Here is a 25708-nt window from a genome sequence, read left to right as displayed (position 1 = left end):
TGATAGAATTCTTGTGGTTTGTCTTTAGCACGCAGTCAGTTTCTTTTCATACTCAGACTTTGCTTTCAACAGTTTGTGTACAACAGTTGTGACTATTCTAGCCTGCTGATTATAATTTTCATAATGCACTCATCCTTTTCTTACAAATCTCTTGCTTAATAAGATTACACATCCATTTGACTCCTACCTTACTTATTCTTCAAACTCTTGGTACATACTCTGCTATCGGATCATTTAAATATTGTTTAAATGCTTTCCATGCACTGTCAATATTCTTTCTATCCATCAACTGATCCCATTCCACTGAACTTAGTATACTACTCAGTTGGTCATAATTTCCAGCTTTGCAGTTCAGTATGTAACCTTTTCTGAATGGAATATTCATAAACTTAGTCACTTCCCAAGTGAGTTCTGCATGATCACTGTCACCAACAGGAGGCAGAATAGTTACATCTTTAACTGAAACTATAATCAATATCACTTTATGACCTCGAGTTCTTTCTGTCACATGCTGCATGAGGTAGTTGTCCTGCAATAACCGAATAAATGCATTTTCATTCTTCTCATGAGATTCTACTGCTACCCAATCAGTATTTGGATAATTAAAGTCTCCCATTATGATTACTCTTTACGCACTCATCTTGTCAATTTGGTGATGCATTTCTTCATCACTAGCAACCGATCCACCAGGTCTATAACAACACCCCACTATATAATTCATCTTGTTAGATTCCACCTCGCACCAGATGGCTTCAAACTCACTGCCACATGAAATACTGTTAGTAGTACTAAAATCATAGGTCTCAACTCTAACTGGATACAAGTCATCCGATATCATAAGCAGCACCCCCCCCCTCTCCTATCCTTCCTAAAAATAGTGTACCGTTACACTCGATACCAGTTACAGTCTGACCACAGTATAGAGAGCTATTGTTGGCAAGCTGCCAAAAAGAAGAGTCCATTCATGTTGAAGGGAAGAAAGAACTAAGACGATGTATGAATTGGTCACCAACACACAAATTTACATGCTTTATATGTAAAATTTTCCAACTGGTATACAAGCAAAATAGTTACCACTTTAAAAACTGCAATGATCATAAAAGAGAAGTTAATTTTCCGACATGTAGTAATAAACAACCCATCCCACAAGACGGATTGATTACCCTATAATCGGAATGGATTCTCCTTTTCATATGTGCAGAAGTGTCGAAGGGTCTCGAATCTGTGGGCATACTATAGTATGTCTGATAGCCACAACATGACTAAGGCAACAAACTCTACCCCATTGTTTCCGATACCTCTAGCATTCATGTACAGACATAATAATCTACCTGCATATTCTTTTGTATACTCTTATTTGAATGCCACAGTTGGACAATTTGCAGATCTCTATTCTTCTCTAGTGCCTTATACATGTAGATATTGTTGCACACATTTGATGGGTCTGAACTGGATGAATACAAAGTCAAAATCATTCTCTCCTCGTCAAAATTTCCATGACAAAGCCCATTCCCGTCATTAACACAGTTATATAACATTGTCACTCTTACACTCACATTCTCACCATTCCTCCCTTTATAATTTAGTTTCCCTGACTCTCTATGTTAGGTCTCATACCAGTTATTAGTTTTTCTAGACTCCTGATACCAAACGCATTCAGGTGTACATTGTCCCTCTTATACAAATCTAATCTTCCCTCAAACTCACTCCACACATCCAAAAACTCGCATCCATTCCATCCATTCCTTGCATCCATCCACACAGTCTACGCATTGAATTGTTTGCCATAATAGCCCTTCTTCTTAATTCATTTTTATCATATCGAGGTAAAATACTGACGATTTTCACTTTCTCACTCTTCCCTCTCACCTCTTTCAACAACCATTTCATGTCCTCTCTCATACTGAACTTATCGCTAGTTAAGTCATTAATACCTACTACAATTATGATTTTGTTTACTTTTCTTTTCTGTTTTTGAATTGCTTCCTTTATATTCTCAATTTTTGCTCCAGGAAAACTCGAAGTTATAACTCGCTCATCAATAGCATGTTTTATTATAGTATCACCATACCAAATAATTTCTTTCTTTTTACTAACAATGCCACTTACCATTTCCGTTACTTCCAGACTTACCTGATTTCCGTTACTTCCCAACTTACCTGTTTCCATGCTTTGTTGTTTCTTATTTTGCTACTTAATTTTCATTTTCTCCCTATGCTCATTTAAATGCCTCTCAACTTTTTGTAATTCCCACATTGTTTCTCTGATGATCTGCTTTAATTTTGTTATTTTGGAGAATAATTCATTTTCATTCACCTCCTCCACAACTCCAATAACCTCATTAGCAGAGCTAGCCTTCTTTTTCTCGCCTGTGGTGCTCTTTTTAGCATTACTTTTCTTGTGCATTTTTGGTGCCATTTTAAACTTTATTATTGAAATATCTTCATAAAAATACGTTATAAAATACTAAATACACTAAAATTACTAAAATCTACACTAGTATACTATATAACACTAATTTTCTAAGGAAAAAACACAATAAAACAAACAAAAATCAACAATTTGACACAAGTGCTAAATTCACTGACCAACCACAATGTATCCTCAAACCAAAATTATATATGCCTGATGGAGTACATTTGAATGTTTTTGAAGTAAGATGTTTAGAGACAGGTGTTCAGTTGGAAGTGCAAAATTAAGGAAACTTGAAATATCAGGGGAAATGCAGTCAAGTGTAGGTTCAACCACTTCTGAATCAAGTACAGAAATGAGTGTATACAGAAATAAAAATAGTTGGTTGCTGCCATAGACCAGATGAGGATGCCATGAATCGACATGATGGAGGAAAAGGGCATGGTAAGATGGTAGTGGAATTTCTATAGCTGCCAAGAAATAATTACTTAAAAAAACATATCAAAAGTTCCTGTCAAATAAGACAGCTTGTGCTCTTAGAGAATATAGAGACAAATGCAAGAGTGCTAAACACTGCGTAAAACTAGCCAAACAAAAGTCATGGGAGGACTTTGGCAAGAACATAGAAAATAAATATCAAGAAGGTGGCAAAATATTCTGGAGGTTGTTGAAAAAACTTAGGAATGGAGGAAAGAGTGCTATAAAAGGAGTTAGAGATGATAAAGGTGACATGAAAACGGGAGAAAAAGATATCCTTGAAGTATGGAGTAATTACTTTGAAAAACTGCTAAATGAAACAAGCAGTGATGACAGCACAGTGGTAAAAAACACTGACCAGGCATGCAGTCAGGAATACATATCCATACTTGAAGTAGAAAAAGCCATCAAAGGCTTGAATATCATCTGCTCCTACTGCCTTAAAGGCAGCAGGAGTAGATGATATTCGACCAGAAATGCTGAAGTATGGTGGTATAAGAGTCTTACAGTGGCTGCACTGCATAGTTCAGAAAGCCTGGACAGAGGGACGAATTCCCAATGATTGGAGTAGAGCTCTCATAGTACCCATATATAAAAAGGAAAATAAAACTGGATGTGAGAATTACAGAGGTATTTCCCTACTGAATGTTCCTGGCAAGATCTATGTAAGTATACTTGAGAAAGACAAGCTTGGTGAAGAACAAGCTGGATTCAGGCCAAATAGAGGTTGTCAGGATCAGATTTTCACTGTATGACAGATAGAGAAATCATGGGAATATAAGAAAGATCTGTAATTAAGTTTTGTCGATCTGTAAAAGGCATATGACAAGGTGCCAAGAGAGAAGCTATTCAATACGCTACAGTTATATGGTGTCAATGGGGCATTATATCAAGCAATACTTTGTCTTTATTTGAGTTGTAAGTCAGCAGTTAGAATTGAAGGAAGTACAGGAAGATGGTTTAATGTTAAATCTGGTGTGAGACAAGGATGCACATTATCCCCTCTGTTATTCATTATCTATATGGATCACATTATGAAGGAAAGTGGTAATAAACATGATATCAAAATTGGAGATGTTAATGTCAGCTCTTTGCTTTATGCGGATGATGTTATACTTCTAAATAAATCTGCTACAAGTCTGCAAGATTCTCTGACTAAATTGAATAGCTGTTGTAATAGATATGGCATGAAGGTCAGCAATAAAAAGGCAAAGACAATGAAAATATGCAGAATCATTGAAAATGTCAACTGTGTTGTGAATGGAGAACCTGTGGAACAAGTAAAACATTTCAGCTACTTAGGCACGATTTTTACTGAAGATGGTAAATTAAATATAGAAATAGACAACAGAATCAGCAAAGCTGGTATGGTGGGAAGTCAATTGAATAAATTCGTATAGAATAAGAGAGAAATTAGTCGGAACACTAAATTAGCTATATACAAGACAGTGTTCAAACCAGTTTTAACTTATGGATCTGAGAGCTGGGTCAGAAGTAAAACACTTGACCAAAGACTGATATTCGACCAGAAATGCTGAAGTATGGTGGTATAAGTGTCTTACAGTGGCTGCACTGCATAGTTCAGAAAGCCTGGACAGAGGGACGAATTCCCGATGATTGGAGACCACAGATATGAGAGTCCTGAGAAAGATTATAGGCGTGAACAGATGGCATCAATGGCAATATCATATTAAAAACGAGGATATTAGGAAAGAACTTGACATTGTCAGCATCCAGGAATGCATTAGCAGAGCTAATCTCAGGTGGTATGGTCACTTAAACAGAATGGACAAGGAAAGATTAGCAAAGCAAATGTTCTCTGCCAGGTTGGCAGCAAAACGACCCAGAGGAAGACCAAGATATAGGTGGATTGATACAGTACAAAGTGCCTTAGATGATAGAAATATAAGATCTGATAATGTTGGAGTCTTGACAAGTAACAGACTGATTTGGAGGAAAATTGTAGATAGGAGGTTAGTAATGATGTAATTTTTTTCATGTAGTACTATCATATCCTGTACACCCCTTGAGGGTACATGGCAGGAATTTGATGATGATGATGAACAGCATGTCATCATAGATGGGGAACCAGGGATTTCAGTATGTCAGATCTGGTAAAAGCATCAAAACCAAGGTAGACACGCTGATCGGGAGAGTGACCATATAGTCTCGTCCTGGGAGGATGCTAAACATACGGAATTCTCTGTCAAGAAAAAGAATGTGTTGAACTATAAAGCTAATAATTATGACAGACATACTTAGGAAGCATTTTAGAACAGTGTCATGGCTTGAGAAGCTACAAGAAAAGAATGTCAGTAGTGCATGGAAAGTGGTCAGGGATTATTGGAGAGAAGAAGTATCGTACTGCACACCTACAGTCGGGAGGATAAACTAAGTGGGGTTAAGTGGATAAGTAGAGATATAAAGCAATAGTTGCAAAAAAATTAAAACACCGTGGAGGGAATATAAAGAAAAAGGTGAACAGCATACTCATGAGCAGTACAAAGGGCAAACAAGAAGGGTGATTAAGTATGATAAGAAAGGCCAAATCAAGTTAGAGAGAAAATTAGCTAAGCAGGCAAAAGTAAATTGCAAAAGAATTTTGTTTTTTTTTACATAGCAAATAAAAGGAAAATTGACTACAGAAGGATTAATTTAATCAATGGTGATGGTAGACAGGTGATAGAAGCAAAAGCAATAGCTCAGTTACTGAGTGATCACTTTGCAAAGATGTGTCATCCAAGTGGAGATTTTGCAGTTGCAGATGTGACAGGTCTGATATCAGAATTGAGACAGATGAACAGGAAGTGCTCAGCATATTTTTGGAAGTTTTCTTCCAAAAAACTCAGTGTCTGGTGGTGATAGCATGCTCTGCAAGTTTTGATTGATACTCATGGAACTTAACATAGTCTAAATATTCATCATGACACACAGCTGCAGATCTACCTGTTTGGCCTAAATACAATAAACCACACTGGCAAGGAATTTGATAGTGTTCTTTGGAAGAAAACTAAGGTTCTCCATAAAAGTAATAATCTCTTGGAATGCTTATACAAAGAGAGTTGTGAGCTGCATTGACTGAATCTAAATAGAAACGATGGACTTAAATTATTCTTGTTATGGGAAAATAGTTCTTCACAAATTTCAGAATTAACTTCAATTTAATCTATCTTTGTGTATGTTTAATTTTATTTTTAAAATCTTGTTAAAGCTATTTTTACTAGTATCTTAATATAATTAGACCATGATGTTCTACATCATGTATGTGAAGTACGTGCATGTCATTGCTGAATATACCAGTTTCTGTTTTTGTTATTTAATTTGAAAGTCATACATACTGAAGATGCCCTTGATATTAGGGTGAAAATTTTATACATACGTTAATGCATTTTATGTTATTTATTAATTATCATGTCTTACGTTCCTATATAGCATGCATGGAAAACTAATGGGTGGGAGTGACTAGTGGAGTGCCTCAGGGTTCTGTGCTAGGGCCACCACTCTTTAATTCATATGTTAATGATATAAGGAAAGATCTGATGGGGGGGGGGGGGATATTCAGTTTGTTGATGATGCAAAACTGGGGAGGGCAATAGTTAAGGTGATATTGCAGGTCATCCTGCAGGATGATTTAAATAAATTGGCATTGTGGAAAAGGATAACGATTTTCAATTTAACGTTGCAAAATGTAGAGTTACACACTTCAGGTTGAAGAGGTTATATACTATTTATTATGGTGACGCTACTGGATTGAAGGTAATTGTTGAGGGTAATGGTGGACAGAGAGTTGAAGTTCAGAGTGCATATTGCAAAAGTTCATAAAATAGCTCAAAGGATTTCTTGGATACTGGAAAACATGCTAACAAGCAAAGATAAGGAGATTATCAACCCGCTATTTTAGGCTATGATTCGGTTGCATCTTGACTACTACAGGGTGTTCGGGATAAATTTGACAGTTTCGTAAGGAAAAAGAAAATCTTCTTTGTATCTATTAAATTTAATGAATTGACAAAAAAACATTACAGGCAGAGTTAATTACAATACTATCAACAAGATTTACTCAAAATAACCACCATTAGCATTGATCACAGCTTCAATTCTGCTTCGGAACCTCGAACAAGCTGATGCTACAGTCTCCCTGGGAAGGGCCGCAAAAACTGTTTTAATTTTATCCATTAACTGGGCTTTTGTATTACTGGAAGTGCGATTGGTGTCTTTTTCAACTGCGCCCCATACAAAATAATCCATGGGGTTAAGGTCTGGGGAGTTTGGAGGCCAAACATTTGGACTGGTGAAGTCGTAGAAATTTTCAGACAACCATTTTTGACTTTTCCCAGAGGTGTGGCAAGGGGCCGAATCCTGCTGCCATACATACGGCCTACCATTGGCTACCCTTGTTATCCAGGGCTTGACTACAGTTAGCAACTCCACGAACAAAGCCCGAATTCCAATGCCAGGGTTCTTCAACACCTGTTCCTGCAGATTTGCAAGGAATTCTGCTGTACGAACGCAATCAGATCGTCTGCTAGGGATCTTTCTTCTTGCTACATCCCCGTAGTCACCATTGCAAGTCTCTAGTTCATGCCTGATTGTTTTTACTGTATTCAGGGAGCATTGGGCAGCAGTCGTAATATCCTTATTTTGATGGCGGGCACGAATCATCATGATACAAGTTATTCTCTTCCATGATTCAGGTGGGTTCCAGCTATCCATCCTTTCTGACATCTTGTATATGAATGAAGAAGGGTCCAAACTTTTAAATGAAGAGAAGTGTGTGTTAATACATGTAACTTACGGAAAAATATAATTAATTATAAATATGTCAAATTTATCCCGAACACCCTGTATGTGTAGATTTGATCACCTGTGTTTCTTGGTGATCAGGTGGAGATGATTCTGAGACAAATGACCAAGCTGGTGACAGATCTGTGGAATGCTCATGACAGAAACTTATAAGTTATTAAAGGGTTCTATAAGATTTACAAAGGAAATTTTTCAATACATGATGAATAGAGAAGCAAATAGAGGTTATCTCTGGAAATTGTACAAGAGTATGGTTAGTAAGGGTGTTCAGACTCAATTTTTTGCTTGGAGTTTGATGAATGAGTGGAACAGACTGACAGAATTAGTTGTGAGCTCCCTGAAGTGAATGAGTTTAAGGAGAGTTATGATAAGTATTGTATGCATAAAGGTTCGTGTGGATCTCCTGTGATGAGTCTTCTGACTCCATGGAGATACCCACATAATAATAATAATAACAATAATTTCACTATTAATATTTTTTTACATTTATAACCAGTGTTAATAAAATGCATCTCTTATAACTTGGAATTCACAAGAATAAGCTCACCAGAGTTAGCATCTCATTTCATATTAATTTGGTAGGAATTAATATGAATATATTGCCTAAAATATATTGTCAGATTTATGGTAACATGAAAACAAGCAGTCTATAAGTTAGACAGGTAAACAAGTAACAAGCGAGTGCTGCTATGAGTGTATATATGTGTGTTCAGGAAAGGAAATGGAACTGTTTTTTCTAGTTCAACAGTGAATGGAATACATTTGTGTAAGTCTATTTAAGTCAACAGTGTGTGTGTGTGTGTGTGTGTGTACATATATATATATATATATATTGCAAAATCTATTTTACATATAAAATATTCAGAATGAAGAACATGATGTACAAAAAGTGCAATAATGTCAGGCAGAAAATTTCTGTAATAGAAGAATGGAATCTGTAACAGGAATTTTGTGTATGAAATGAATAGAGAGGTTTCAAAGCTAACTAAAATAATGTTATCATCCAGAATGTGAAGATTATATTCAACAGCTGGAAAGATTTGTGATTTGTATAACCTTAATAGCTATTCAGAGAAAAATTACACTACAAGGTGAGGTGGTAATAGTTGTGCTATGCCAAGAAAGAGCTGAGGTTATAGTTACCTCAAGAAAATAATTCCCATCTTGTTCAAAGATTATGGTGTTATCAGAAGTAAGACAAAGAAAAATAGTTCCTTTGTGTGTGTATGTGTGTCTGTGTTAGCGAGCATTTAATGGATTTAATGGATGGTGGATTGAGGTGAGAGTCTATCATTGTTCTACAGGACACTTCCTAACACCATAAATTATGTAGCAGAGGGAGATAAAATCAACAGGTACTTCTCTGGCTGTACATGAACAACAGATACAGAGATATCCTCTTCACAGATGAGAATATTTACATCACTGAAAAGTCATTTAACCACCAAATGATCAGGATATATGTCTTGGATGGTCACACACCACCCAAGATTTAGAGAGATCATCACCCAGCATCAGTGATGGTTTGGTGGGAGGTGACATATCACAGGGTATCCAAGTTGCATTTTTGTGAGAAAGGGGTCAAAACTTCATGCCAAAGAGTATCAAGTGCCTTGTGTGTTGGAACTATAGTATGGCCCCTGAACAACACCTTGTTTCACAGTAGGCAGTGGACCTTGTAACAGGACTCAGCCCCTGGCAAGAACCACACAAAAATGGTTAGAGGAGAATGTGTCTGACCACATAGATCTGATTGGTGGTCAGTAAGTCATGAACTGAATCTGTTAGGCTTCAAATTGCGGTCGGAGTTTGAGAGGGTAGCCTGCAAGGAACAACACCACAACATCACCAGTCTGAAGGTGGATTTGGAGCGAGCAGTGGCGTTTTCTGTTGGATGTTGTGTGCCACCAGCGATATGTGGCCTCACAGACTTCAGGTATGCACGAAGGCTAAAGGGGAACATTTCGAATCAGTGCAGCTATATGCATGGTCGGAGTTTGAGAGGGTAGCCTGCAAGAAACAACACCCCAGCATCACCAGCTGGAAGGTGGATTTGGAGCAAGCAGTGGCGTTTTCTGTTGAATATTGTGTGCCACCAGCGATATGTGGCTTCACAGACTTCAGGTATGCATGAAGGCAAAAGGGTGAGACATTTCGAATGTTGAGTGCTGCTATATGCATGTTATACATGTAGTTTGTGTGTGCTGAAAGCTGTAAATGATTTACTGATAGATTAAAGGTTTATATGCCATTCAAGTTGTAACAGTATTTATGGCTAGACTAGGTAGAAATAAATATTTTACCTTTTGTGATTTGTGTTAAATGAAATAAGTCGACTCTGTAACAACATAAGCAAATTATACTTGCCAAAAATTATATTTCTGTTTAATCATTTACCCAAGTGTAAGCAAAGTTTGCACAAGAAGTACCTTCACAACTAGACTACTTGTATACAGAGACTACAGTCTTCACATCAGTTATCTCAGTATCCCATAATGCAAAGCACATTATGGGATACTGAAACATGTGTAGTAAAGGACAGAAAGATATAAGGTAAAGGATTAAACAAGAATGAAATTACTTGGTAAGTATAATTTACTTTTTAATTTATTATATATATGTCTTCCACTTACATCTCAAATTTTAAATCAATGCAATATTTTATTAACTGTAAGTAAATACTGCTAAGTAACTGAAACATAAAGAAAAATCCCCTTCTCTTCATAACTAAATGGAACTACATAAATACTTACGAATGTGAAGTAGCATTTTCATTTAAATCACTTCAAGTTTATATAATACTTTTATAAAATTAATCAAACATATACATGTAAATAATTTCCATTACTTTTCATCATCATCATGAAATAAAATCAAAACTTAAATTCAAAAAAGTAACAGTCATCTCTACTGAAAGAAGTGGAATCATTTATTGAAAATTCATTTCTGACATACCTGTTCACTTTTGGTACAAAGATTTTATCAATTCCAAAGTAATATGCTGTTCTCAAAATTGCTCCAAAATTCATAGGATCCTAGAAGTGTAAAATTTATTATTATTAAGAAAGACCTCCAGGGAATCAGGAACTCATCAAATGAGGCCATACTATTCTCATGAGCTATCATACTTGTTCTTGAATTCATTCACAATCACACACCACTCTATGAGAGAAAAATCTAGCCTTACCTTCCCCCCCCCCTTTCTTGACAATTCATTCTCAACTTCCAAGGATACCCTCACATCCTTTCCCCTACCTTCCATAAAATGTAAAATTCCATCTACTGAAATTCTGTATAAACCTTTCAAGAAGTTTGGAAGTCTCAACCATATCATCCTTACCTTTCCTTCCCCCTTCTTGACAATTCATTCTCAACTTCCAAGGATGCCCTCACATCCTCTTGATTCTGTTTGCTAGTGTCTGCAGCCTACAAATTCTCAATCTGTCTTCATAATAAGTATTTCACAATCCTGATATCATTTTTGACACTCTCCTTTTGCACTCTCTCTCTCAACTGTATCAGAATCACCACGGAAACCAGGAGACCAGACCTGTACCCAATAGTCCAAGTGAGGTTATATCAAGTCCTTGTAAAGAGGAAAAATGACTTCCTTATTGTTATATGTCAAGGTTCATTTCAGCATTGCAATTATCCTCTGAGTTGTATTTATAATTGTTGCTATATGACCCTTGAACTTGAACTTCCTGTCTACTAAAACTCCAAGATCCCTATCCTGATCAGTTTTCTTGTAGCATAATCCCACAAATATAATATGAAACTGGATATCTTCTCCTTTAAGTATTATTTCCTAAAGGAGTTCAGCAACCACCTTTGCAAATTTACTTCTGTCTTTAGAGGCTCTGTGTTCAGTTTAGTCCAGTTTTTTATATTGGCTAGCCATGATATTTTTCTTCTTCCAGGTTTTCTCTTCCTGTCGATTTTACTTTCTAATATTACCTGGAGAATGTTATATTTATGGTAGGCAATTTTTCTTCTTTTCACAATATTGATTAATTCTTGATTTTTATTTATTCTTCTCAGTAGCTTTTCTGTCCATGGGATCTTGAGCATCCTTCTTAACATCAACAATTCAAAGGCTTCCCATTTTTTTTATTGTATTTGGTTTTAATGTCCACATTTCAATTCCATAGTAAACTTCACTATACATTGCACTTCATCATTCGTATTCGAATTTCAATGTTTAAGTTGTTGCTACATAAAATGGGTTTCATGTTGATAAAGGACTGTCATGCAATTCTTGATCGTATCTCCATTTCAGAGTCCAAACTTTCATTTAGCCAGGATCCTAGGTATTTGAATTTGTTCACTTGTTTGATTTTATTTCCATTTAGAATTAAGTCAGCTGTTATCAAAGAGTTGTTGCTTATTATTATAAGTTCTGTTTTTCTGGTGTTAATTTTTAGGCCCATTTCTGTGCTTTCTTTGCTGACTCAATCTAGCAGTAGTGAAGACCTTGAATACTTGTTGTAATTATACAATAGCATATAATAATTTACACAGCATAAGTTATTTATTAAATGGCTGTTTATGATTACTCCTTCCTTTCTTCCTTCTAAGGCCTTGAGAAATAAGACTTCTGAGTAGACGTTAAACAGAAGTTGAAATAGCACGCATCCTTACCTGACTCCTCGTTGAATTTTGATATTGTCCTGATGTTGTCTGTTAGGAGAGATGCAGTCTGGCCCCAGTAGAGGTTTTTAATGATTCTAACATCCATATCATCTAGGCCCTCCAGTTGTTCTAAGATGTTAATGAGTTTATTATACTGGACCTTATCAAAAGCCCTTTCAAAATCAATAAAACAAATATAAAGGTCAGTTTGTTGTTCTTTACATCTTTGCGCTAAGATACATGAGCAGAAAAGTGCTTCTCTTGTTCCTAGGCAATTTCTGAAACCAAACTGAATTTCACTAATAAGATCATCACACTTTTGGTATATTCTGTTATAAATAATTTTTAGGAATATTTTGAGAGTATGTCTCCTAGGAGGATAGATTGAAGGTCTGTGGGCTTCAAAAACTAGTTGATAGACGTAGGAGAGGAGATATGATAGAGACATATAAATTATTAAAAGGGTTTTATGGGATTGATACTGATAACGTTTTTAAGACCAGTGTAGGAAGGGAGAGAACGAGGGGTCATCCCTGGAGATTGTGTAACAGTGTGGTTAACAAGGGTGTTAGGACTAGATTTTTTGCTTGGAGGGTTGTGAATGGGTGGAATGCATTGCCAGAGGTAGTTGTGAATGCTTCGTCTGTGAATGAGTTTAAGGGGAAGTATGACAGCTATTGTGTGAATAACAGTATGTCAATGTTAGGTCTCCTGCGATAAGTCTTTTGACTCCATGGAGGTACCTTATATATAATAATAATAATTAGGCTAACCAATCTAAAATCACTATATCATCACAAATTTTTGTATTAGGTTTTTTAGACAATGCAATGACAATTGAGTTCCAGTTAGAGGAGTTTATCAGTGGCATAAATTCTGTTGAATAATTTTATCAATATTACTGATTAGTTTAATAGTTTCTGCTAGTAGTTCATCAGGTCTATACTCTTTACCATTTCTTGATAATTTGATCCATCTTTACTACTTGAGACTTCAAGATAGGCGGGCCTGTGACTATATTACTTTAATATGTTGTCTGTTTATTCAGCCCAAATCTGTTCTTGTTTTAGATATTTCTAGGATTATCTCTCCTTCATTAGTCCAAAGTAGCACAGAATGTCATTTTTTTCATCAATCCTGAGAATTCTTTAACTTTTTTGTGAAGACTGAAGTCACCATGTTTTTTTTTTAGATCCTCAATTTCATTACATTTTTCTTTCATTCCTATTTTCTTTGGCTTCTTCTATTGCAGATTTTATCTTGATCTATATCTCTTTATATTTTGTAGTATCTTTATCTTTATGCAATCTGCATTAGTCCATAGGGGATAAGATTTCAGCAGTTATCTAATTCTTCTGCTTGCAAGATGTACTATAACCCAGTATTTCTGTACTTATTTCTAATAATTCTTCTTTTAGTTTCTTCCATAATTCATTCACTTCTAGTTTGTCATAACTGGAGTTCCAAGTAGTTTTTCTATTAGGTTCTAATTTAAGTTCTTTTTCTATTTTTGTGTTCTTTAAGTTTTTAAAATTTAGTATTTTTCATCTGTTTTATTTTCTGGATTTTCTTTAGTCTCAATTTGATTTCTACAACTAGTGGATTATGGTCTGAACCAATAGCTACGATAGGTCTTTACACTCCTTACACTACTTCTAAAATGTTGTCTGAATAAATGTAATCAATTTGGTTTCTGATTATATTGTTGCTATTGTCTTGTGGGGATTTCTGTGTAGAGTCTTCTTCTTGACAAAACTGTATTAAGCAATCTCCGCTATCATTTCTTATCCCAAGTCCAAACTATCTCCAAATGCTTCTTTCCATACTTTTGCATTATAGTCTCACATGATGATGCTGATATCATGTTTCTTTGTCATTTTGGGAAATTCTTTCAGTTAAGAATAGAAAAGATCAATTTCTGCATCATCCTTGTCTGCGGTAGGTGCATATACTTGCATAACACTGTTGATTGTTTGGCCATTAAGTTGCAGGAGCATTAAACTAGCAGCGAATGGAATAAAGTTGAGTACATTTTTGGATGTTTCTTTATTTATTAATATTTATACTCCATTTCAATGAGTATTGCCAGCCTGGCTGGCCGAGTGGCTAGCGTATCCAACCAAAAGGCTGCGGATTTGAATCCACCACGGGCATGGATGTTTGTGATTGTCTGTGGAAATACCAGTGGCGGTGGTCAGTGCCGTTGGTGTAGTTGCGGTCAGTTGTGAATCAGTGGTGGAGACAGAGTTGTAGAGCAGGTGCCCTCCCTCGATGAGTCATTGAACTCTCTGGAGGTGTCATGTAATAATAATAATAATAATAATTATGATTATTATGGTAATATCGTTGGAGCAGCACTTACCTGAGCCTGGCCATATTATTTCACTCAGGCCTAAGATTTGTATTTTTAGTCTGCTCATCACTGGATATCTAATTACACCAAAGTGCATGACTTCACATTTATTAACAATGAACTGCCAACCATTTTCACATGATCACAATTCCAGCCTATTAAAATCATTCCACAAGTACTGCATATCAGTAGCACTCCTGATTATCCTAACCATCTTTGCATCATCAACAAATAGCTATATGTAGCTGTATTCTGAAGAGCCTCCGTAGCTCAGTCGGTAGAGACAAAGCCTTTTAGTTGGAAAGATCTGGGTGCAATTCCCATCAACGATGTGAGGAACCTTTATCTGGTCTCTTTCGATGAAAGGCGAGTTAGCCAGTCTCATACGGAGGTAGAGGATTTTTCACCTGGAAACTAAGGTTTTTCATTCTCCAGAATAGGCAAATTGGTCCCGTGAACACACACACATCTACAGACATAGGACACATAGAAGGCATATGACCAATCACCTTATCCTCGAGTATGGTTGCGGTTACAAGAATAGATACCTTGACACCATAATAGGTAGAAGAGGGGAGGATTAGGAAAGAAAGAAAGAAAGCTGTATTCTGTCAAATCCTACTCAATGTCATTAATGTATAGATTGAAAACAATGGACCAAGGACTGATCCTTGAGGCACACCACTGTTTACCTTAAATCTTGTAGACTCACAGTCCCACATATCACTTTTTAATATCTGTCAGTTGGCCATCCTCTTATCCATGCCAATAGTTTATAATCCAGCCCCATATTCTCCAATTTATGCAACAGTGTTCCATGCTCTTTTCTGTCAAAAGCCTTAGCAAAATCCAGAAGTATCGCAGTGTATCCATTCCTCTTATCTAACTCAGTGGTAACATTATTATAGAATGTGAGCAAGTTGCTCAAACATGACCTTCCCTTAGTAAACCCAGGCTGTTCATTGCAAAGTGGAAATTCTCTGTCAACCCATTTCTGAATGTAAGTCCTAACCAATTTTTCCAAAATCTTCACTACTCCTCCTGAGATACTGATTAGTCAATAGCTGGATACATTGGTTTTTGCACTACCTTTATGCAATGGAATTATCATACATTCTTTCCACTCCTGTTGAATTTTCCCTGTTCTGAGGCTCAAATTATATAGCATGGTCCTAGGAACGGTTAGTTCAGTTGTATTTTTTAAACACTTCCCATGCATTGTTGACATCCTTCCCATCCATCCAACAATTAATACTATGGCACAGAACCCTGAGACATACCTCTCAGGTTGTCATAATTTCCTGCTTTGTACTTCAGCATGTAACGTTTTCTGAATGGAACATTCACAAACTTAGCCATTTCCCAAGTGAGTACCACCACCAACTGGAGGCAGAATAGTTCCACATTTTACTGTGAACCCCCCCTCCCCACTGCTGACACTATAATCAGATCTGACACTCTTTGACCACAAGTTCCTTCTGTCACATGCAGTTAGAGTGAAATAATATGCAATAATATATGTACAATGATCTTTAAATATCCTAACTCGCCATTAACTGGTCACTGAAGTTAACATGTCGACCGACTCCTGGAACAGTGGTATCTAACTGGATCAGTTAACCATACTCTCAAGTTAATGAACCAGATAACTGATTTCTCATGCAAATGGTTAAGCGAAAATTTACTGTTATTATTTCTATGTATCCTTTTTGTTTCAGTGTATATATGCAAATACATACATATATAAATATATATATATATACTAGGGGGGGGGGCTATGCCCTCCCTGGCACCTCGAGTCTTCAAAAGGGGGTTCTGTCCCCCCCCCAGGCACCTATGGTGCCCAACTCCCCAAGTTTCGGACTGGTAGGCCAATTCTCCTTGAATTCTGATGACTCGAATTTTGAAGCCTTAGGGTAGCTGCTGAGTGTCGAGTCTTCAAAAAGGGGGGGGCTTACATATATAAACTCCCCTTGATGCCTACGGCGTCCAAACCCCCCCCCCCCCATGTTCCGGACTGGTAGACCGGTTCTCCTTCAATTCTGATCACTCAAATTTTGAAGACTTGACACTTAGGGTAGCCCCTGAGTGTCGAGGCTTCAAAAGGGGGTTAACCCCCCTGGCACCCCCCTAGTTTCGGAATGGTGGACCGATTCTCCTTGAATTCTGATGACTCGAATTATGAAGACTCGACACTCAGGGTAGCCCCTGAGTTTCAAAACGTTTCAAATAACTCGACAAAAAATGCGACAAAAACGTGACAAACTGGCCCCATGAACACACGCATCTACAAACATAGGACACACTGGGAGGCATAGGGCTAACCACCTTATCCTCGATACAGTTGCAGTTGCAAAGTTTAAGAATAACCTCGACACCAGAAAAGGTAAAAGAGGGAGGATTCAGTAAGTAAGTAAAAAATATATTTACTGATATTTTTAACATATTTCAATTTTTCAAGCTTTTTCTAGATAACAAATTGTTCTTATCACTAAATGTTCTATAAAAAGAATAAAAATTAAAGTAGTGCCCAGGGAGTGAAAGAAAATTTATTCTTTGTTAAACAAATAACTTTTATGCAGTTAATAGTTAACTAAGGTAGTTTCTAACTCTAAACAACAGGAACATAGGAAATACTCTTTTTTCTACCTGAACAATTTGGGGTTGTTTCATATACAAAATAACGATTGGGTTGGTTGGTAAAGTGGTTAGTATCTGCTCTCCAATCAATAAACTGAGGGTTCAAATTCTGCCACGGGCATGGACATTTGCAATTGACTTTGGTGGGAAATGTATTTAATCGCCCAGTGAAAGATCACTGTTCTGCTTACTGAAAATCTGAAGTAGCTTGTTTCCTTTATTTGAGTGTTGCACGGTGATCAGCATTCATTTTAGAAATTATGGACTTTACAACAGTGTTATAAATAACTATTTTAATTTCCCGACGTTTCGACCTTCATATTAAGGTCATCATCTGGAGTATATACAAATATACAAGGATAAGCTGAGTTGCATTTTACACAGTAAGCTAAAGAAACAATGATTTGATCACCACTTATTCTACTGGCATAAAAAATAAAATAAAATAAAATAAAATAAAAATAAATAAATAAAATAAAAAATTAAAAAAACAGATAAAATTACAAATTAATTATTTTAGAAACTACATCACAGATAAATTCTATTTAAGATAACATGAGAGAAACATTCTTTCTTATAGATAGTTTTCTTACAGTAACAATGATGTCTTATTTTTAACATTACAATTGTTATATTAGATTTAGGATTCTGGATTATCTACAATCCTGTTTATAGTTAACTCTTGGGGAGAAAGGTTCTGTGGATAGAATATGTGTGCCTTCCATATGCTTGGGATTTTTAGGCCATCGTTATTGTTCAGATTGGGGTGGTTGATAAGAATCTCACAGGCTTCCTTAAATTTGCGTTCATACCATGTTTTGGAGTGATGTAAACAATTGGTGCTTTTCCAGTCAATTCTATGTAAAGTGTTCAGGGCATGATCAGAAAGGCCAGCTTCACCATAGTTATTATATTTAATATAATATTTATAATATAATTATTATATTAAATAATAATAATATAATATTATATATTTAATATAATATTTATAATATAATTATTATATTAAATAATAATAATATAATATTATATATTTAATATAATATTTATAATATAATTATTATATTTAATATAATAACTATGGTGAAGCTGGCCTTTCTGATCATGCCCTGAACACTTTACATAGAATTGACTGGAAAAAGCACCAATTGTTTACATCACACCAAAATAGGGTCTGAAAGCAAATTTAAGGAAGCCTGTGAGATTCTTATCAACCACCCCAATCTGAACAATAACGATGGCCTAAAAATCCCAAGCATATGGAAGGCACACATATTCTATCCATGGAACTTTCTCCCCAAGAGTTAACTATAAACAGGATTGTAGATAATCCAGAATCCTAAATCTAATATAACAATTGTAATGTTAAAAATAAGACATCATTGTTACTGTAAAAAAACTACCTATAAGAAAGAATGTTTCTTTCATGTTATCTTAAATAGAATTTAGTTTTCATGTAGTTTCTAAATAATTAATTAATTTGTAATTTTATCTGTATTTTTTAATTTTATTTTATTTTATTTCCCTAGAGGTCATGCCAGTAGAATAACCAGTAATCAAATCATTGTTTCTTTAGCTTACCATGTGAAATGTAACTCAGCTTGTCCTTATATTTGTATATACTCCAGACGATGACCTTAATATGAAGGTCGAAGTGCCGGGAAATTAAAATAGTTATTTATAACACCCATCCATTTATAAGCAGCTTTGTCAGTACTGACACAAGGTAAGTCTCATAATGACGGTAAAGCTTGTGATTAGAAATTGCAGATGGCAATACAGTTTATTGTGTAAGTCTGTAATACTGTGGAGCAGAAAGCAAATAGAGAAACTACTGCTCTATTCTCTCTCCAGACTAACCACCATGGCAAGCAAATCTACACAAATGGCCCTGAGTTCCCAGCATCCCTTAAATGGGACAGGGTGCAAAGAATCCCCGGGTTCAACATGGTGTGTTCAGCAAAACTAGGAACCTGGAATGTCAGAACCCTGTATGAAGCAGGTAAGCTAAGAAATGCTATCCAAGAAATGAAAAGACTTGAAATTGGGATTTTAGGAATGAGTGAAGTTAGGTGGCCAGGATCAGGCAAAACTCAAGTGAATGACATGACAATGTATCACTCTGGAAGTTGTGAAAACAACTATCAAAACGGAGTTGGAATAATATTAAACAAAGATATCAATAAGTCACTGTTGAACTTCATCCCCTACTCAGATAGGATGATGTTATTAAAACTGAAGGACAACCACTAGATGTTAATCTTATACAGGTCTATGCCCCCTACTGCTGACAAGAGTGATACCGAGATGGAAGAATTTTATGATCAATTAAAAGAACTAATGAAAAACACAGAAAAGCATGATATTAACATCGTCATGGGTGATTTCAATGCTAAAGTTGAGAAAGGTAGAAGTGGAGATGTAGTTGGCAAACATGGACTGGGCACAAGAAATGAGAGAGGTGACCATCTTATTCAATTCTGCCAGGAAGAGAAGCTAATAATCACAAACACATGGTTTAAGCTACAATCCCGAAGGTTGTATACTTGGCGACCACCACAGGATAATAATGGAAATATAGTCAGAAACCAAATTAATTACTTGCTAATTAATCAACGATTTTTAAGTTCCATAAAGAGTACAAAAACCTATCCTAGTGCAGATATTGCTTCTGATCATAACCTACTGATGGCAGAGTTACAACTTAGACTGAAAGCTATACTTAAAAAACATCAACAAAAAAGTTTGATTTGGGAAAATTAAAAAACACAGAGATAAGAAGCAAATTGAGTCAAGATCTGAATCAAGAGCTAGCACTTATCAAGAATGATGACATCATGAGAGTTGATGAATCATCGGACAAATTAAAATCTCTCTTCTGTCTTCATAGAGAAATGTACCAATACTTTATGTCCTAATAGAGCAATAAAAAAGAAAGGTTGGATGACCGATGAAATTCTTTCTCTCATGGATCAATGCAGATCATATAAAAATCATAATTGAACAAAATATGAAGAGGTTCAGAAAATTATTAAACACAAGAGCAAAGAAGAAAAAGAAATCTCGATGAATGAAAAATGTAAAGAAATAGAAATTCTAAAGGAAAAGCATGACAATTTTAATCTACACAAAAAGGTGAAAGAGACCTCAGGTATATGTAAGAAAAAACAATTCTGTATCCTTCGAAACAAAAAAGGGAGAAATTATATCTGAAAAGGATGACAAAATACAAGAATGGGTGAAATATATAGAAGAACTCTTTACTGATAACAGACAGAACCCAGAAAATAGTTAGGAACCTATGGAAGGTCCATGCATTCTAAGATCAGAGGTAGAATGTACACTAAACTCAGCTAAAAATGGTAAAGCCCTAAGCCCGGATAGAATACCAGCAGAAATAGTAAAGTTATTAGAAGGTGACAACATTAATATATTAGTAAAGCTATTTAATAATTTCTATGATACAGGCATAATCCCTCAAGACTGGTTACAGTTGACCTTCATCATGCTACTAAAAAAGCAAATGCAAAAACTTGTAATGACTATAGAATGATCAGCCTAATAAGTAACGTTCTCAAAATGTTTCTGAAAATAATTCAAAAAAGAATATACAGAAAATGTGAAGACACCATCAGTGATACCCAATTCAGCTTTAGAAATGATTTGGGAACAAGAGAGGCTCTTTTCTGTTCTCAGATCTTATTCCAAAAATGTATTGACCAAAACAAGGAAATATTCATTAGCTTCATCGACTTCGAGAAAGCATTTGACAGTACAACATGTTAAAATGATTGCACTATTAAAAAGAATATACAGAAAATGTGAAGACACCATCAGTGATACCCAATTCAGCTTTAGAAATGATTTGGGAACAAGAGAGGCTCTTTTCTGTTCTCAGATCTTATTCCAAAAATGTATTGACCAAAACAAGGAAATATTCATTAGCTTCATCGACTTCGAGAAAGCATTTGACAGTACAACATGTTAAAATGATTGCACTATTAAAAAGAACTGGATGAGATGGTAAAGACATCAGGATCATTGAAAACTTATATTGGAACCAAAAGGCATCTGTTCAAGTTGATGACATTATTACAGACTCCATTAACATCAAACGAGGAGTAAGGCAAGGATGTGTGTGTGTGCTGTCACCTCTTTTTTTTTTAACATATACTCAGAAGCCATATTTCAAAAAGTCTTGGAAGGAAGAAAGGAAGGGATTAGTGTAAATGGTGAAATCATCAGTAACATCCGATATGCTGATGACACAGCTCTCCTGGCTGGCAATATTCAGGATCTTCAAAATCTTCTGGAACTAATAAATGAAGAGAGTGAAAAAATGGGATTAAAAATAAATATCACCAAAACTAAATTCATGGTCATAAGGAAGAAACCAATTCTTAATTCAGCACTTTCTTTAAGTGGAAAACAAATAGAAAGAGTGGCAAAGTTTAAATATCTAGGATGCTGGTTAAATGAAAACTGCAATCCAGAAATTAAAATAAAAGTTAGAATTGAAATGGCAAGAAAAAAGTTTCTCTTGATGAAATCAACACTGTGTAACCGCAGTTTAAACTTAGAGCATACATGATTAAATGCTATGTATGGTCTGTACTGTACAGAAACTTGGACCTTAAAGACAACACCAATAAAAAGAGTTGAAGCCTTCGAGATGTGGTTATACAGACGAATGTTAAAAATCCCATGGACAGCAAAAACGTCCAATCAGGAAGTACTGGAACAAATGGGGAAATCACGTGAACTTTTAGATACCATAAAAAGAAGGAAAACCGCATATCTTGGTCACCTACTTCGTAATGAAAAATATAAGATACTTCAATTGATTATAAAAGGGAAGATAAATGGAAGAAGAGGACAAGGAAGATGAAGAAAATCTTCGCTGGCAGACATCAGACAGTGGACTGGCATGAACTCTGAGAGACTGCTCAGAGTAGCTGAGAATCGCTCAAAATTTGCCAAGGTGGTCGCCGACCTCCGATAGGAGATGGCACTCAAAAAAGAAGATTTATAACACGGTTGTAAAGTCCATAATTTCTAAAATGAAGTAGCTTGAAAAAATTCGATGTTTGGCTTGTAAAGAGTTTGGTCTTGGGGTTTCTAGGATATATAAAAAATAAATTAAAAAATACAAAAATAAGTAAGAGAAAGATTAGGGGTGTGAACAGATGGCATCAATGGTAACATCATGTTAAAATTGAAGATATTAGGAAAGAACTTGACATTGTCAGCATCCAGGAATGTTTTAGCAGAGTTAATCTCAGGTGGTATGGTCACTTAAACAGAATGGGAAAGTAAAGATGAGCAAAACAAGTGTTCTCTGCCAGGAAAAGGACGAGGAAGACCAAGATATAGGTGGATTAATACAGTAAAAAGTGTCTTAGAAGACAGAAATATAAGATCTGAGAATGTTAGAGTATAAGATCTGATAATGTGACAGATAACAGATTGATTTGGAGGAAAATTGTTGATAGGAAGTTAGTAATGATGCAAGTTCTTCTTTAGTACTATCATAATATCCTGTACACTCCTTGAAGATATATGTCAGAATCTGATGATGATGCTGCTTACTGATAATCTGAAGTAGCTTGAAAAAATTCCATGTTTGGCTTCTAGAGAGTTTGGTCTTGGAGTTTCTGGGCTATATAAAAAAATAAATTAAAAATGCAAAAATAAGTAAGAGAAAGGAATACAGTTACACCCCGAGTTACGTAACATGCAACTTATGTAAATTCGCAGTTACATAATAAATCTACTAGTGTGTATGAACATGTTTATGGCTTTGCATAGGTGTGTCTTTGATAGCCTTATTGCAGTACAGTAGTAGATGCCTCATGCAGTTAGCTCAGTCACTTGTTATCACTGCTAGTCTCGTTTTTTTACCCTTAAAATGGAATGCAAACGTAAAACCGAATGCGCTGGTAATAAATCTAAAAAACAAAGGTCTGCAATTACTTTAGAAGAAAAGTGGAAAATAATTCGTATGTATGAAGGTGAGAAAATTCTATCAACAACAATAGCTCAGAAAATAAATCGACCTATTTCAACAGTGAACAGAATAGTGAAGGATAAAGTTTGCATTGTTGAAAGCACAAAAGGTATGGTAGTGCTGAAGGGCACACAATTATTACCAAGAAGAGGTTGGGCCCAATATCAGAGATGGAGAAATTGTTGTCTCAACGGATCAATGATCTAACACAGAAGCGGATACTGTTAAGTTTACTGATTATCCAGGAGAAGGCTATGTCCTTATATAAGGATTTAAAAGAGCAGGCCGGCATCACAGACGTAGAGAGTATATTTAAAATTAGTGCTGGATGGCTTGAACAATTCAAGAAACGTACAAATCTGCAGAGCATCAAAATCATGGGTGAGGCAGCAAGTGCAGACATAGATGCGGCAAGTCAATTTCCCGAACTTCTAGCAGAAATAATTAAGGTAGGGGGAATATTTGCCTGGACAAATATTTAATATCGATGAAATGGCTCTGTTTTAGAAGAGGATGCTAGCACGGACATTTATTGCAAAAGAGGAAAAGTCTATGCCTGGATTCAAGATCGCAAAAGATCGGATCACTGTTATGATTCGTGGCAACATTTCAGGGGATTTAAAACTTAAACCGCTTACAGTTTACCATTCCCAGAGACAGCATGCCTTTAAGAACATTGACGCAAGTATACTGCCCATAATCTGGAAATACAACATCAAGGCTTGGGTTACACATGCGATGTTCAGAGACTGGTTCAATAACCACTTCATTCACCAGGTGAAGGAATATTGTGCCGAGAAAGAAATCCCATTTAAAGTGCTTCTCCTCCTGGACAACGTCCCCGGTCACTCAGAAGAGTTGGATGACTTTCTTTCTGACGTAAAAGTTGTTTACCTTCCTCCTAGAACTACCTCACTATTGCAACCTATGGATCAAGGTGTTATTGCGACCTTTAAAGCCTACTATCTGCAGTGTATGTTTTTCCAAGCAATCAAGGCCATTAATAGTGGTAAGGGCATTACTCCACGTGATTTCTTGAAGAACTATAATATCCTTAATGCTATCAAAAACATCAGGGTCGCTTGGGATGAAATCAAGCGCACAACAATGAACGATACGTGGAAAAAACTCTGCCCAGAAATGGTCCATAATTTTAAGCGTTTCATGGAAAGAGAGCAAACAATGACTGATATGGGTGCTGAGTTGACACAAGAATTACAGCAGCGACGGAGACGTGTGTGTGTGTGTGCAACTGGCACAACAATTAGAGCTGGAAGCGGATAACGCTGCCATTAACGAGCTTCTTTTGAGTCACAATGAAGAGTTAACTAAGGATGACCTTATTCGGTTGGAGGCATTCCAAAATTCTGAAGAAAATACTAAGCTAATTGAACCACCAGGCATAAAGAAATTTACAATGAAGGGAGACTAGCAGAGGTTTTAAACTTGACAGACATGGCATTAGCAAAATTAGAATCGATGGATCCGAAACACTGAGCAGTTCGAAAATGTTAGCAGCCGTGTCTATTCCGATATGTCTAGCTACAAGCCCAACTACGAGGACAAGAAGAGTGCAATAAATGTCCACACAATCTACTCTAGACATGTTTGTGAGATGCCGTTCACAACAAAGTCAAGATGACTACTCAGACGACCCTGACTACCCTCAGCCTTCAACATCGAAAGGGGTAAAACTTCCCATAAAACAGCATTCCTTAGAACAGCCAACTTAGCCATCACAAGACTTTTTTTTTATTTGAAAAGTGAATATTTCAGTTTGTTTTTATTATTATTATTATTATTATTATTATTTAGGGCGACTCCAGGAGTCCTTAGCCTCATCGAGGGAGGCCCTAAACATCATGTCCACACAACTATGCGATTACATTCTCACAGTATCTATCATACCTTGCCTTGAACTCGTTAACCGTCATAGCACCCACAACAGACTCTGGCAGCTTATTCCACTCATTTACCACTCTAAAAGTAAAGAACCCAGCTCTAACACCCCTACTAACCACACTCTTGCCCAGCTTCCATAGGTGTCCCCTAGTTCTCCCACCACCAGTCCTGATCTCAAAAATATCCTCTGAATTAATCCTATAGAATCCCTTTAGCAATTTGAATGTCTCAATCATATCTCCCCTCCTCCGCCTATCAACTAGTTTCTGCAACCCACAAATCTTCAACCTGTTCTCATATGGTTCATTCCATAGACCTGTTATCATCTTAGTCACTCACCTCTGGATCCTCTCCACCTCCTCTCCATCAAGAAGGAACCGAGGTGACCAAATCTGGGCACAGTAGTTGAGATGAGGTCTTATCAAGGCTCAGTACAGAGGTACAATAACTTGCTTGTCTCTGCTCGTCAAGGTATTTTTCAA

General features: G+C 36.1%; 1 protein-coding gene across 3 annotated transcripts in view; it reads right to left on the bottom strand.

Annotated features, from left to right (window-relative positions):
- Positions 1-25708, bottom strand: part of LOC150092896 (rRNA methyltransferase 1, mitochondrial-like) — a 137289-nt gene that overhangs the window by 64429 nt on the left and 47152 nt on the right. For all 3 annotated transcript variants that reach the window (XM_090413381.1, XM_090413380.1, XM_090413382.1), the window contains exon 5: positions 10648-10727. In XM_090413381.1, coding sequence (XP_090269507.1) covers positions 10648-10727 — 80 coding nt within the window. The remainder of the gene's footprint in view (positions 1-10647; positions 10728-25708) is intronic.

Source organism: Typopeltis vanoorti, chromosome 24, assembly GCF_054136105.1.
Source record: "Typopeltis vanoorti isolate ZY-2024b chromosome 24, IOZ_Tvanoo_1.0, whole genome shotgun sequence".
NCBI classification, from domain to species: domain Eukaryota; kingdom Metazoa; phylum Arthropoda; class Arachnida; order Uropygi; family Thelyphonidae; genus Typopeltis; species Typopeltis vanoorti.
This window is presented reverse-complemented; position numbering and strand designations above follow the sequence as displayed.